Here is a 16,303-nt window from a genome sequence, read left to right as displayed (position 1 = left end):
TCTAAAGAAATCAGGTATCTCCCAATCTGTTTCAAAATTTTCCCCAGAACCCTTTTGGTAAGCACTTAACTTACAGAGCTGCCTTTTCTTTCTTTCCTCGTAATTCTTTTAACAATGGTTTTGTGATGATGTCTCTGAGGATGAATACCCTAGAGTAGAATCCATGTTGCACCTAGAAACTTTAAGCTTACTGAAACTAAGTAGATATTCTTTCACTGTCTTTGTATCTCTTATGACTTACAGTTCTCTCTCCACGTTGCTTACTCTGTCCTTTCTGGTTTGAGGATCATGCTCTTTTATCAAGAAGATGGAAGGAGGCAGAATGAAGATGGAACTGCATAGCTCTGACTTTCCTCAGGACTTAACATTATGACAGGCTGAGCCGTGGCCTTTTCCTAATTTTCTTCTGTTCCAAACTTAGTTGTTGTTGTTGTTGTTTTTTTTTTTTTTTTGCCTTTAGCATTTTTCACAAGCTTCAGATCATTATGGATTCTGATTTTAATCCTCAAGGATTATGATACTCTTATCCACAGGTAGGTTACATAACTCTATCCAGCTTTTCACATCTTATCCCATGAGACTCTCCCTGCACAAGAACTAGTTTCTTTGGATTTTGCCCCAGTTTATTTTCCTTATTAGATTATTTATTGCATAGTCAGAATGTTCATATTTTAGCATCTTCTATGGTCTATAAATCACTGCCTCCTATAACCATGGGACCACGCTGACCCACCTTTCCTTTTTTTTAAAGAAAGAAAAACAACCTTTAGAAAGATGTTTTCTCAAAAAAAAAAAAAAAAAAACTGGAAGCAAATGTTCAGGGCTCCTCATTTAGGAAACATTAAATACCTCTTGAGGTTCAGAAACTGTTCACTGTACACAAAGAGGATCAAATCAAGGCCCTTTCTGAAGGAACTCACAGTGTAGTAGGAAAAAACTGACAAGTGAATGCAATTCACGGTGGTGGTTGCAGAAGTAGCCAGGATGCCAGCCATCCAAGCACTCCATCAGTTAGTCTCATGCCTTGCTTCTTAAAGTCCTAAAGTTACGTCACATGCTTTTAGGGCTTCTGTTATATTCACAATAGCCAACCTGTGCTTTGTTGGTCAGAGGTCCAGAAGAAAATTTTCTCTCTGTTTCCACATTGGGAATGGAGGGGGCGGGGATCAGGAGATAAATTTTATCAGGTTTATTTTCTCCTGGCAGATTCAGATCTCAGAGATGTCAGGGTGGTTGACATTCTCCATGTCCCCACAGTTTTATAATTGGGTGAAATCATATTCTGATGGATCCACATATCTTCTCCTGGGTGGTAAGCTCCCTCAGTCATCCTTGGATGTCTTCATAGGGCTTTTTGTTCATGGTTCTTAGTTTCATGCTCACTTAAATGCTTGCTTTCAAGCTTCCAACTTCAGATTTTGTCAATTTCTTACACTGGATTTTTGTCCCTCCCCATTGTTTAGTTTTGTGTATTCTGGCTCAGGTTCCACCTAATAATGCTTCTAAGAATGTATTGTCTTCTCCTCCATTGACTTCTCAGTTACCTTTTTCTTCATTCTAAATGAGGCTTTACATATAGACTTCTTTCTATAGATACTTTTTCCTGTTGTGTTTGTCTATTTGTTTTTGCTTAAATAGATTTTGCTTCTTCAGATCCTTCGTAAAGCAAACATCTAAATGTCTTCCCAGCTTTCATTAAAGGATCTGATTCTTCCCCAAAAACAAAACTTACAGATCCTTGTAGGAACATTCTAGAAGAGAGAAGTACACATTGTGCAAAACACATCTATGTATATTGTACCATGTACTGTGTTTTGTGATCAGCTGCTTCTGCTGCTCTCTGTTCAGTATGGAATGCCTTTCCCTTTTCCATATCAGCTTCTCTTCCCCTGAGCTTCTCCAGCCATCATTTATCCTGCATGCAGAAAGGCACGGTTGTTCATTCTCTTCCTGGTGCCCCACAGGACTTTGTTCATATCACAGTACTTACTATCACATGCCATATCGGTTTTTAAACATGTCTGCCCTCCCCTCCTCTTGGCCTGTGAGTCCTGCCGAGACACGGACTGGGTAGTGTGCCTGGTGGTGAGAACACACAGTCTGGAATCAGAATGGAAATGATTGCTGACTTCAGCACTTTTGAACTGTTCACTTACTGTGCACTTTATGTACTTGATATCCTAGTACCAACAATCCACTGGGCTAGATAGCAGTTTCATTTTCCAGAGTCAACTTAGTCTCCTCATTTATAAAATGAAGCTACTGCTTAACTCATTGGATTGTTGGTACTAGGATATCAAGTACATAAAGTGCATAGTGAGTGAAGAGTGTCTAGAGTAGAAAAATGGATAGAATATAGCTAATAGGCCTGTTGGAGAAGACTCTTGAGAGTCCCTCGGACTGCAAGGAGATCCAACCAGTCCATCCTAAAGGAGATCAGTCCTGGGTGTTCATTGGAAGGACTGATGCTGAAGCTGAAACTCCAGTACTTTGGCCACCTCATGCAAAGAGTTGACTCATTGGAAAAGACCCTGATGCTGGGAGGGGTTGGGGGCAGAAGGAGAAGGGGACGACAGAGGATGAGATGGCTGGATGGCATCACCGACTCGATGGACATGAGTTTGAGTAAACTCTGGGAGTTGGTGATGGACAGGGAGGCCTGGCGTGCTGCGATTCATGGGGTCACAAAGAGTCAGACACGACTGAGCAACTGAACTGAACTGAACTGAATAGGCCTGTTTACTGTCTTATGCACATAATGTTAGAATATCTCTTTTTTAAAAGTACTCCTTATTTATTTTGGTAAAGTGGATTTTGAAAGTTATATTTACTTGTGTTTTAACATCTCAAGCAGTATTGAAAGCATATTTTAGTGGCCTCTTTTCTTCAGAGAGGCCTTTTGGGCCTCCAGACTTAGCTGATTCCTCCTTTCAGAAGGATTTGCATCCCTTTTGGTAGAACAGGTTGAATCGCTGCATTATACAGATATTATGTAAATAGGCCTTTTCGGGGAAAGTGGTTTTTCAGCTCCACTCAAGTTGGGTCTTTGACTCAGCAGGTATCTTGAAGCAGATCACGTTTCTAAGACGCTGAGCTGTATGCTCAAGAAGGTATGAGACAGCCTCCCTCAGGCCTGTCAGTAGAGTTGTGCGAGAAGATGGGAGTACACGTCAGGGGGTACTGGTTGTCAGAGCAGGGTGTGCGGCTGCCGGAGTGCGGTTCAGACCACGGTAGTCTTGTCTAGGATTGTCTGTGGGGAAGACTTGGACTTTTGAAAGAGTAAAAATTAATTGAAGAGATCAGGAAAGCATTCTAGACAAGGAGAAAGGAAGGAAGTAAAGACAGCCCAAAAAGCCTAAATCGTATTTAGCTGATCCTCAGGGCCTCTCTTTTCCTGTTTGTGTCATTTCTGCTCTGAGTTCTTAGAATGTTTGGCTTCATTTAATCTCTACTTTCAGATCTATTAAACCCTTAAGATTTTGTGCCCCAGCAAATGTGCTGTGCAGTAATGGTCTATTTTGCTTTTTATAACGAGCATAATTCTAGAAAATCTGAGGATCAGTTCTTTTTGTTCAGATGGAATAACTTTTTTTTAATAAACAGCTGATTTTATTTATCTGTTGGAAAGAATTCATTCACATTTTAGTTAATAAATTGAAATGATTATTGTGACTTTTAGAGAAAAGCATGCCTGTATCATAAAGGCTTTCTTTTAAGTTCTGATAAGAGAAATTTTGTGTGCTCTTTAAAGTTTGGTTTTGTATATAGGACAAGCATAATTCATTTCTATTTCAGTTGCTTAGAGATATGTTGAAGTTTGAGAAAGTTTAGGCTTTCTTGAAATCATATACTGATAGAGATAGACTCCATCCCCAAACTCATAGGAATTAATATCTAACAGGGCTGGAGGAGGCAGGGAGTTTAGCAAGGGGTAGAGTGACTAAGACAGGCCGTACTCGGTTGTCCTAAAAATGAATATTTGAGAGTCTAAGTGGCAAGAATTAATCATAATGGGAACTAAATTTCTGATGGACAGCCCCTTGTACCAAGAAAGATTTGTTTCACTAAGTAACTTACCTTTAGAATTTAGCCTCTGACTTTGAACTATAAAGGACAGCAGTGAAGAAAAGGAAGATTAAAGCTTTTTAGAAAACAAGATCAGATTGAGGAGACTTTGGGGAGTAGCAGTGAGATGAGGATTAAAAACTGAAGAGCAGAATAAACTCTTTTTAGGAATGTTTTGGGACTGGAACTCTGAATGACTACTTCCCAGTTGAGTTAGACTGCTAACAGAAATTTAACTTGAAATAAGAAGTCTCTGGTCCTAGCGACTGTAGGTGGGAACAGAATAATGAAAGGATCAGGGCTGAATACGTGTACCAGTTGTCCCTGCCCAAACAGGAAAGTGGAGAAATTGGTAGATTTGTGACTGTAGTTGCATCTAGCTAGTTTAATTAATAAGACCTATGTGTTTATAATAAAAAAGACCTTGTGGAGGGGAACCAAAGAGAGGGTAGAGTCAAGAATGCCAAGTGGAGATAAAATTGTGACCTGGTGGTATATGTTGTATTAGAGGAAACAAAGACTTGGAATAGCCTTTTATTTTAGGATTCCCCTTAAGTGTGTTTTATTTCACCGTGTTATATACATAGATCCTCTGTCTTCTATCTTAGCAGGCCTTGTTTTTCAAATGCAGTCTTACCTGCTACCCTGAAATAGATGAAATCAAGAGGTGGGAGCAGATGTGTTGTCCTTCTACCCTTATCCCCTTAACTTCTTCCTCAGTGGCTCCTAAGGTGGTTTTGCAGTCTGTATAACCAATTTGAAAATTTCTGTCTTAGATAAAGATTTCATGCAAGCCAGAAGAAGTCATTGGCTTATCACCAGTGATGATGTATCATAAGGAGCAGATTTCCCCACAGTCTTGTTCTCTGTAGCGAAGTTTTGCATTTTATAATAACACATTGCAGTTAATCTGAGGAACAGGAAGGAGAGAAATCCCCTTGACTGCTGTAACTTGTGCTCTTACCTAAAGCCATTCATCTTTTCCTGCTCTTGGTTTTCTGTGAAAGGCCTGATGTCAGAACACAGCTTAACTTGATTTTGTAATATGTTATAATCATTGCTTATAAAATGTGTCTTTATGTGTATTTTCTAGCAAATAGTTGGGCTAGGTATATAAAAACGCCAAAGATAGTTTTAACCTGTCATGGATTTTTCAGGCTCAGGGCATCTGTGAACTTTAGCCTCCATGAATGAGAGACTGCAACTCTTTTTCACCCACATTTCTACACGTGTGCCTACCTAGCCTCTCTTTTTACTAAACTTTTATAGCATTTGTTAATCATGTACAACCCCATGGCATTTCTTCTGTTGGTTTTTCAGGCTGCGGTTGTTGAACTTTTTCCCATGTTTGCGTTGTCTCACCATCTAGACGTTAAGCTGCTTAAGAACAGGAGTTAAGACATAAGGGCTTTGTCCTCCCTGTGTACTGTAGGCATTCACTAAATAGTTGCTTTGATTTTTATTTTGGCAGCCTTAACACATACATTTTCTGTTGTTGCTAAAAACTAGACTTGTCATCTTGCTTTAATGCGTGATGACCGGCTTGTTATGGACCTAGTCTTAGGCTATCAGCAAACTGGCAGAATTTTAACTATAATTTCTTCCTTAATAAAATGTGTTCTGAGCTAGGTAAATCGAAGTATACTGATGTTTCTTACACAGTGAAGTATGAGAATGTGAGAAGGCATCTTGAAAGTACTTTAAATTCTGTCTTTGAGTTCTGTTCTAAAAAATAAAACTACTATAAACAACTTCACCTGCTCTCCTGCCCTCGAATTGTTTAGAACCGAAAATAGTGGTTTTGTACATATTTGAAAATTGTAAATTGAAACTAAAATTTTAACATCATAAAACATTTAAACATATCAGCAGTCCCTTAAAAATACACAATCCTTCCCTAATGTATCACGCTGTGCTGTGTTTAGTCAGTCGTGTCTGACTCTGTGACCACATGGACTGTAGCCTTCCAGGCTCCTTTGTCCATGGGATTCTCCAGGCAAGAATACTGGAGTGGGCTGCCATGTCCTCCTCCAGGGGATCTCTCCAACCCAGGGATCGAACCCAGGTCTCCCATAGTTCAGGCAGATACTTTACCATTTGAGCCACCAAGGAAGCCGAATGTATCATGCTGCTGCTGCTAAGTCACTTCAGTCGCGTCCGACTCTGTGCGACCCCATAGACGGCAGCCCACCAGGCTCCCCCATCCCTGGGATTCTCCAGGCAAGAATACTGCAGTGGGTTGTTGCCATTTCCTTCTCCAAATGTATTATGCTACTTCTAATTAAATACATTAACACTAAAATTAGTATTGTTTAGTATAAAGTGTGTTCAGTGACATGATTTTCATTGTAGTTTGCTTATGGTAAGTTTATTGTTGTTTATTTATTTGGCTGCTCCAGGACTTAGTTGTGGCGTGTGAGATCCAGTTCCCTGACCAGGGATCAAACCTGGGCCTCCTGCATTGGGAGCACAGGGTCTTAGGCTCTGGACCACCAGGGAAGTCCCTGCTTACAGAATAAACTTAAAGGTTGTTCTCATGTCTTGTTTGTCTTTGTACTGTGTTGGTGGTAAGAAGGCTTATTAGTTAGGTTGACTGCATAGCACCTCTGGGAGAATGCTGGATGTTAGCTCTACATTCCTGGGAGGAAACTATTGTGCACAGAGCCACTTTCTGGCAACTGGGAAATGTTCTTACATTGGCTTTTCTGAAACTACTAATCTATTCAGTATTGAGTATTTAAAAAAAAATTGTTGTTAGACATTTATCAAGTAGTAAATGGGCTTCAAATTGCTTTTCCTTCTCTTGAAGTGAAGTGACTCAGTCGTGTTCGACTCTTTGCAACCCCGTGGACTGTAGCCTTCCTGGCTTCTCCGTCCATGGGATTCTCCAGGCAAGAATACTGGAGTAGGTTACCATTTCCTTCTCCAGGAGTTCTTCCCGACCCAGGGATCGAACCCGGGTCTCCCGCATTGGAGGCAGACGCTTTAACCTCTGAGCCACCAGGGAAGCCCTTCCTTCTCTTATTTGTTCCTTATAAGAGAAAAAAGCAGATGTTATAAAATAGGGTCCTGGCATATTAAGAGACTTGCATGCACTTATATGTTCAAGGTTATGTTAATTACGGTTGTCTTATAGAGTCCATCTGCAATTTTCAGCCCAGTGTTTTCTCCATTACAGCTATTGACTTGTACATAGTGAATTTATATGCCAGTGTGAAGTCCTGTATAAGCAAAGGGAAATGAAGTCGCATCAGGTTGCATCCAGGTTGCTATTTAAAAGGAGTTGTGTATTCGAATGGAATTATTTAGAATCTTAGAAACAAAGGAATCAACTTCCTTTGTGTCAGTGGTTGTCAACAAGGGGTAATTTTGCCTCTCCACACCCCAGTAGCTATTCGGCAATGTCTGGAGACATTTCTCACTGTCCGAATTGGGGGGGCGGCGGCTGTGCACAGGAGCCACTAGCATCCGGCAGTGCTGCTCAACGCCTCCAGGGCAGAGGACAGCCCCCGCGTGGTGAGAAACGAACTGTCATTTCTCCTGAATGTCAGTTGTGCCAAGGTTCATCTGCCCTGCTCTATGTATTGCAAGGAATGGAATTACCAGAAGCCCTCTCAGCCAGAACAGATTTGGGCCAGAGGTGGGGTGGGAATGTGGGCAGGGAGGTAGAGTAGGTGGTTACAGATGTGTCTGTAGAAGTTTTGATGGATTTATCTGATTTCCTTTTTCTTGGCCTTTCTTTGTGCCAACACTTGGCATAGCAATAGTAGACAAAACAGTGAAGAAAACTTCTTTTTGCAAGCAACTGAGAAGAGTGGTCCCATACCCTGAGCTAATGATGTCAGTCCACTTCCTGTGACACTTGCAACTTCACTGCAAGCCAGCCAGCCATGCTATTGGGCTCCCATGATGTCTAGGCACATACATGATTTTGTTTTCTGGCAAGATTGTAAGAATTATAAACTAGCCAGTTTATTTCCCAAGGTATTTTGTAATCATAGTTCGCCTTGGGAGGATCCACGTTCCTCGTAGTTTCTATATCATGTGCCGTCTGTGAGTGTCTTTGGCTAACATACTCTTGCTTGATTTCATTAGCCTAAAATCAAAGAAAATAGATGTTATTTCTTAGAGGACTTTTTAAGTTCACAGCAAAATTGAGTGGAGTACAAAAAGTTCCCATATACCTCCTGCCTGTGAGCAGTTATCTTTGATTTTATTGTAATACTAGTTTTCAGATAAATACTAATTTTCAGATAAACTTTATATAGATGCAAATGTTATTCTGTTAATGCGTTCCTTATTTCCAGCCTTCACTAAATGTAAAGCAAAAGTAAGGAGAAGATGGGTTTTTACTAAGTTACAGGGTTGTTTTTTTTCTTGTTGTTGTTGTTTTTGTTTTTTTGCTTTTTCCCTGTGAAGTAGAAGAGGGAACCTCAGTTTATTTTAATAGGCTTCTTGTTGAGTTTGGCTACCTAAAGTTCTAGGGCATTAATCTTTCTTGAAGTTTTCCCATGTAGTTGTACATCACCTTTTTATATTGGGGAGATTTTTTTTTCCCCTCCTGTGAAGTTTTCCTTATTTAGAATTCAATTTTTGGTTAACGGAAATCTTGAGAGTCCCTTGGACTACAAGGAGATCCAACCAGTCCATCCTAAAGGAGATCAGTCCTGGGTGTTCATTGGAAGGATTGATGTTGAAGCTGAAACTCCAATACTTTGGCCACCTGATGTGAAGAGCTGACTCATTGGAAAAGACCCTGATGCTGGGGAAGATTGAGGGCGGGAGGAGAAGGGGATGACAGAGGATGAGATGGTTGGATGGCATCACCGACTCAATGGACATGGGTTTGGGTGGACTCCAGGAGTTGGTGATGGACAGGGAGGCTTGGCGTGCTGCGGTTCATGGGGTTGCAAAGAGTCGGACACAACTGAGCAACTGAACTGAATTGAACTGAAACCAAGTTAAGTTATTCAGTCTGACAGTGTGACTACTTTCAAGGTTAGAATGTGCCTTAGCCACCAAACCTTGTAATTGAGAGTGTTCTAGGACTTTATTAGTGTGATTTTGTTAATGCCTCATGCAGTTGGAGCCAAGAGGAGACTGATGGTTGTGTTGTCGATTAGAATTTTTTCATCCTGGCTGCCAAGTCTCATTTGTTCCTTTAGTGAAATATTTCTTCTCCAAGTCATGACTGATGGACATTCTATAATATTTCTGTAATTTTTTGCTTCCTTTTCATCATGGGTCTCACAGGCCCCTGGGATTTGCCTTAAGCATTTAACTTGTTAAGAAAACTAAATAATAGTCTATACAAATACAAGGCAAATAGTCTATACAAAATCTAGAGCTTGGTGTTACTTAAAAAAAAAAAATCTCAGATAAGGTCTGACTTTCAAGTGTTGACTATATAAGTTATGTGACTTGGACAAATTATTCTAGAGTCTGTTCCTTTATCTGTTAAATGCACGCTATACCTCCTGCTCTGCATACCTCAGAACATGAGCAGCAAATGAAATAATGACTGTGAGAGTGCTTTGTGAATTGTTCAACATAGTGCAAGTGTGAGGTAGGATGCAAATAGAAGGATGAGCCTTAGGAAATTACACTGATGGTGAATTGAATTTTGTTTGAAGAATTTATTTTCCTTTCTACTGACTCGTATGGTGTTGATTGCTTTTTCTTCATTTTAGTAAATTCAGAGATGACTTACTGCATTTAGTTGTAGTTTCTATCTTCTTATAAATAACGTCATTAGGGTTAAAAGCATCACTGACTGAAACGTTTTAATTTAGCATAGGTCAGTGATTGGGGCAAGGGAAAAATTATAAAAAGAAAACTAAATTCACCAAATAGCCTAGACTGTACCTGATAAAGTGTCATTGTTGTCGTCATCATCATCATTAGTGGTGATTTCTCATCAATTCTGTAGAACTCAGTTTTCTGTGCTCTTCTCAAGAACTGCAGTTCGTAGTTTGACCTGCCATCCTAGTCTCAATAAGACAGTTATTCTAAGTAGTAATTACATTTCACCCTTCCCCTCCCCCAGGCAATTGCTTATATGCCATGTGGATTCTGGATGGTAGCAGATCAAGTGAGTTTAGTCACAATTTATGAAAGCCTTTTTATCTTGATAGCATTATATCATATTTGATGCTATTTATAAATAGAACCAGGAAACCAACCATAGGACTCCAGGTCTTGTGTTGTGAATGATTGGTAGAACCGTTAAGGACAGAGTGGGCAGGCCACTGGAAATGATTCCATTTAAAGGGTAGCTTCACCCCTGCCTCTTTGGCCTTTGTGACTAATAGAAAAATACTCTTTTCGGATTCAAAAGCCTATTCATTACGCCTTTCTCCTCCGAAATACATGATCAGTTTTATAATCAGGAAGAACTTAAATTGTTTTTTTTCTATTGGCTTATGTTTGTTTTTCATAAAATGGCTTTTTTTTTTTTCATTTAATGGGCTCATTACTGAACTATACAAGCCTATACTGAACTTCACAGGCTTGCTTTTTTTGTGTATAGCATAAATCAGCTCAGCTGGCTACATGCCCCACTAACTGAAACTTCATAATGTAGCTGGAACCAAATTATGCTCTGGAGCACTGAGTCTTTAAACTGGACTGTTGGCTTACAAAAGCAACTGGTGAAGCGTCTGTCAGGACAAGAAGCTCCCTCTCCTGATCCTTGAGCAAGTTTTTCCTCACTGATTTCAGGGGCTCCGAGTTCACGAGCAAAATCCTAACTAAGTTTATCTTGCTAGGACAACCTTTTCTAGATGCTCAATAAAGAAAGAATAATTCTCCTCCCGCTTAACCACGAAAGAACAACATATGTTTCTAACGTCAGCTTTTTATTTTTTTTTTTATCTTTCATTTTTTTGTTGGTAAATCTCCCAGACAACAGCAGTTCTGTAGAGAGTTTAAATATGAAGGAATGGCAGGACGGGCTAAGGGCACTTCTACCCAACATTAACATCAACTTTGGTGGACTGCCCAATTCTTCCTCCCCCTCCAACGCCAACCACAGTGCACCAGCGTCCAACACTGCCACCACCGACAGCCCGAGTTGGGACCGCCCTGGCAGCTGGACAGACCCAGCCATCATCACAGGTAACTTTCTCGCTCCTTCAGCTCCACTGACTGCCACTGGTTTGGTGTTTTAGCACAGATGTTCTAAAAGCAGAGGTCTCGTCAACATAATCTTCCCCCAAAGTCACAAGTGTGTGGCAGCTTCTTTGATCCTCTGGGGTCACGTAGCCTCAGTTGTTAACTCTGTTGGCCTAGTTGTGTAATAAGGCGTTTTGTACCTAGGTTGCTTCCTTTGATGTCAGTAGGTGCTCACGTCTGACAGCATGCGTGTATTTTGTAGGTCTCAAAGTACAAAAGGATCTGACTTATCCTCTTAAAGGAACATACTCCACTTTAAAACATAAAGCTCTCTATTATAAGGCTATCTGGTCCGTGTATCCCTGCTAGAGAAGGAGAAGCACAATTGGGAAATACAATCTTGGGGACTGGTTTTTGCAACTCTGCCTCTGTGACACGGGGGGATAATGTCTGTATAGTTGAAGAGGAGGCATGGGTTTGTGTGACAATAAATCGTGGTCGTTGTGGGTGGAGGATAAAAGCAACGTAAGCCTGAGAACGTCTTATTTGGACGGAGTTGAAAATTGCATTTCTTTTTGGACAAACTAAGCTCCTTAAAATTTTTTGTTTGATGAATTTCTTATTCTCTCTGCACAGACTCACCATCTTCCTTCTTGTTTTGTTTTCTCTCCTTAGGTATTCCAGCATCTTCAGGAAACAGTTTAGACTCTCTTCAAGATGACAATCCTCCACACTGGCTAAAATCCCTTCAGGCCCTCACAGAGATGGACGGCCCCACTGCCGCTCCGTCACAAACCCACCACAGCGCCCCCTTCAGCACACAGATCCCTCTGCACAGAGCCAGCTGGAACCCCTACCCTCCTCCTTCAAACCCTTCCAGCTTTCACTCCCCACCCCCAGGCTTTCAGACAGCCTTCAGACCCCCCAGCAAAACCCCCACAGATTTATTACAGAGTTCAACACTGGACCGCCACTAGGGAAAGAGGAGAATTCATTAGAAAATGCAGGATTTGTCCCACCCTGTTTTCTCCCTCTCAGCCCACCCACAGCTCCCTTCTCATCTCTTACGTTCTGAAGAATCCAGTTCCTGATCAATTTTTTTTTTCTCCCTACCCCCAGATGCAATGCGATCACAGGGTCATTACCATCCTTTTTTTTAATGTAAAAGTTTCTGTTGATCCAGCATTCAAGTGACACTGTTGAATGTTTTCTAAAAATGCCTTTTTAAGGAGGAAAAAAAAAGAAATCAAAGGGCAGTCTCGAAACTTAGAAAATTACTGTTTGTCTGTTGCGCATAATAATGATATAATCTGCTTAGCAGAAAATGACGATTAATCTCTAGGAAAGGTGAAGTAAATGCATTATCAACTGCAGAAGTTTGAAAACCAGGTTGAAATGAGATTGCTAAATGCATGGGGGAAAGCAGTGGTCCTGGCATCCATCTTGTATTCAGCTTATCACTATTGCAGGGAAAATGCTTTTAATTTAATTTTTAATTCTTTTGGCAAGTTGATGGAGAGGACTTGATTGTGTTGTTAAGCTTAAGAATTTATTGGAAGTTGATGGAAAGATAAATTGATCTGTAGTAGTAACTGGCCTGTTGCTAAAGAGTTTATAAGGAGGGGAGAAGTGATTTTTTTTAAAGGAGAAAAAATTTTGACTTTAGATTTAAAATAAATTCAGATGTTTTAAAGAAAAAAAGTATTCACAGATTTAATACCTATGCATAATATATAAGAGCTGAAATATAAGTGATTTTGTCAATCTTTCTCCTCTGTCAGAATCTTTTTTTCTTTTTACCGTAAATTCACCTGACTAAGGGCACTCTGAGATAGCACTGCTCTGGGGCCATCTGATCACCATCAGGAGCAAATCTCTGACCTCCTTGCCTGCAGCTTTTACTTAACCCTGTAGTTTCTGGACGTTTGTGCAGTATTGAAAAGACAGGAGAAAAGAAAACAGAAACCTGGTTATAACCTGATGCTAAAACTAAAAAAAAAAAAAGGAAATGTACCTCTTTCTTCAGAATTAAAACTAAAATCTTAAATAAAACAGAAAACTTGATGATGACCATTGGGTTGTTCTTGTTTTTGTTTTTCCATTTTGTTGCATGTGAATTTGAAACATTTCATGGTAACAGTCATCCGGTGTTTCCATGGATTTTACATCTTCAGCAATAGGGAAGATGGGTTAGAAGAAGAAACTAGAAAAAAAAAGTAATCTTACTGTCAGGCGTTGCCATGTGTGATGATCAGCCCATCTTATCTTCAAGAGTTCCTCTCCCAGTGGCTTTCAGTAGAAGATTCATCTTTGTGCTGTTGCATTGTGTGGGCCACACCTTCGCAACTGAGAGGCCTCACGTGCCACAAAGGAGCACATAGGCTGTGTCGTGCTGAGACGTTGGCGGCCTCGGGGAGGCTGGCAGGACCAGCAGGCGGGGTGCCACCCACGTAGCAGCAGCACGTGTGCGTGCTCTGACGGGAAGGAGATCGGGAACACTGATGCAGGAAACCCGCAGAGGAGTCTTTCGTGACCAGCTGTCCTAGGGAGGGTCTAGGAGGGAGAGAGAGTCACACCACTGACCGTCGGAGACGATGAGCTTGCTAGAAGTCTGCGTGATTTGGGTTACATTCAGAAGTTCAAAGCTGGAGTTGGTATATTTCCAGCTACCTCCATTAAGCAGATCTTTGTGGGATGAATTAAGTAAATCTTTTGAGATTTTACGTTCTGGTTTTTTTCGGGTTGATTGTCCTCCTTCTTACCTTTAATATGTACTTCCATTTGATACCAAAATTTTTTTTAACAATCTTTGAAGAATGTGAAGCAGATTGTCTCAGATACATGTCACCACAAGTAGATATGACTGGGTGAACAGCAAATTGTGTTTTAAAAAATTAACCACAATGTAACCTGTGATAGGAGAAGACTAAGGCTGTAGGCTTTCTTTAGTCTGTAAGCTTTGCTTCAGTTGCCTAAATCTTCACTTTGTGCTGCAGAGTGGTGGCCCAACACACAAGTAATATCAGGTAGTCGTGAATTATAATCAAGGCTTTGGGGCATTCAGGCCAGGGGAGTTGGTATATCAATAAAAATGTAAAAGGAGGGCAATTCTATCTTGCATGGCTGTGCTATGATTGTGTATGTGCTTAATGAATCATACATACAGAAGACCTTATATAAATACCATTTAAAAAATAATAAAACCCTCTATGCCTACTACCTAAGTTAGAACCTATAATATCGTGAAAGACCTCCTATCTCTCCCTTTCCAGTTTTCTTTCCTTCCCATCAACAGACAACCATAATCTTGATATCTGTGCTAATCTTTCTTTTTAAAATCTTGCCATGACATACATATCCCTGAATAATGCATTGTTTCATTTTTTTAAAAAGCTAAGTTGCAAAGCAAAACCTAAATGTGTAAGGAAGAGCAGTATTATCACCATCAGATCCAGGCTTTTAGAAGATAAATTGAACAGATTCTCTAGGTCATAGTTTGGCTTTAGTTTCACTGATAATTTATAAAAGCCAGTTCTGGGGAAGACGATGCAAGGCCATGAGTGAACCCTGGAGAAGGATGCCAGCAGGGCATCTGACAGGGCTGCCGTCAGTCTGACCCTGGGCGTCTGGCAGAGACACTGATGCAAGTAGTCTGCTCTCTTTCCTGTGTGTGAGCTCTCTGGTTTCCCTCCAGTCCTCTGGAGTTGATCAAAGCCCAACCTATGGGAATGGGATGGTTTAAAAGAAGCATCAGCTGACCAATTCACCAGGGCATGGAGGGGAGAACAGAAATTTCATTAGATTTGGTCAAAATCAGATAAGTGCAAAAAAGAATCTGGACCAAACCAATTTAGGCGGTCTGCTGGCATAACAGCAGTAGGAATCTTGGTACTGACAGCCCTCAATGTCTGTCTCTGGGCTCACAATTCTTAGATCTGGTGCACTGCCGACATTCCTAGTGTTCCCTTCACCTGTCTCCTTTCTTGGGTCTTTTCCCCCCTGTATTCCTGTATGCCATATCTTGGTCTTTTTTCCTCTAATTTTGTTGGAGTGACATCTTCCAGAAACTCCTTGAGAAATGCACATGGGAAATAAATATTTTAGTATTTTGCATACCTGAAAATACTGTTTCAGTTGATAAACAGTAAATTGTTGATACAGAAAATTGTAGATATTTTTCCCTTTAGAACTTTGAAGGCCTTACTCTCTTGTCTTCTTGCTTCCAGTATTACTGTTAAAAAAAATTCAGAGCCACTCGTATGTAGTCCTTTTGTCTCTCTCTCTCTCTCAGGAAGCTTGTAGAAATTGTCTTCTGTGTTCCTTGGTATGGGTCTATGCTGAACACAGTGGATACACACTAGGTTTTTAAAACCCGGTGACTCACATCCTTCAGTTCTAGGAAATTTTCTTGACTTATTTCACGAGTGAATTTCTTGCAGTTATTTTCACTGTTCTCCCTTTCTAAAAATGCCCTTACTCTGGACTTTCGCCTTTTTTTTCCAATTTGCCAGCTCGGTCTTTTGCTCTTTCTAGGAAGTTTTATCTCGAGTTTGTTTATACATGTAGCTGTCTTCTCCTTGCGTTGTGTCTGTTTCTCCCAGTTGGTTTTACCTCTTTGCTCTGATCTCTGTCTTTCACATTAGAGACTTCGCAGATCCCTGGTAACTCTTATCCGCTCATGAATAAGACTAAAAAGCTGACAGGAAGTTTTGTAAACAGGAAGGCATGCCAACTTTAAACTTCACTTTGGGGAAGTCTGGATGGGCTCTGTTGGGGAAGACCTATTGTCAGTGTCTTTGGGCTTTTTCTCCTGGGCTGGTCAGATTGTCTAGAGAAGAGTCTCATGGTGGCTGGTGAGGGTCTGAGGCCAGAGCTGCTATGGTAGTCTCTGTATTCATTATGAGAATGTTTACTTCATCCTTGTTTTCAGTCCTTTTCTCTCCAGAGATTGTCTCCAAGTAAATAACCTGTCCATTTAAGAAACGTGTGGTTGCACTATGGTGTGGAGTGGGGGATTGAATCTAGGGAACTAACTTCTTGAAACAGCTTTCTCAGTAAGCTTTACTTTAGCCCCGCCCCACACATTTTATCCTTGCTTCTCAGGGCACCTGGCAGTGTGTGCCCC

At 40.7% G+C, this 16,303-nt stretch overlaps 1 protein-coding gene across 4 annotated transcripts in view; it reads left to right on the top strand.

Moving 5' to 3' along the window:
* The window catches only part of CNOT4 (CCR4-NOT transcription complex subunit 4), a 151,254-nt gene extending 138,005 nt beyond the window's left edge, over nt 1-13,249 (top strand). For 2 of the 4 annotated variants that reach the window (XM_061165868.1, XM_061165867.1), the window contains exons 11-12: nt 10,969-11,181; nt 11,854-13,249. In XM_061165868.1, coding sequence (XP_061021851.1) covers nt 10,969-11,181; nt 11,854-12,155 — 515 coding nt within the window. In that variant the 3' untranslated portion in view covers nt 12,156-13,249. The remainder of the gene's footprint in view (nt 1-10,968; nt 11,182-11,853) is intronic. The other 2 variants (XM_061165870.1, XM_061165869.1) reach the window with 1 other exon arrangement.
* Nucleotides 13,250-16,303: the final 3,054 nt, after the last annotated feature.

This window comes from Dama dama, chromosome 18 (genome assembly GCF_033118175.1).
Source record: "Dama dama isolate Ldn47 chromosome 18, ASM3311817v1, whole genome shotgun sequence".
Lineage (NCBI taxonomy): Eukaryota > Metazoa > Chordata > Mammalia > Artiodactyla > Cervidae > Dama > Dama dama.
This window is presented reverse-complemented; position numbering and strand designations above follow the sequence as displayed.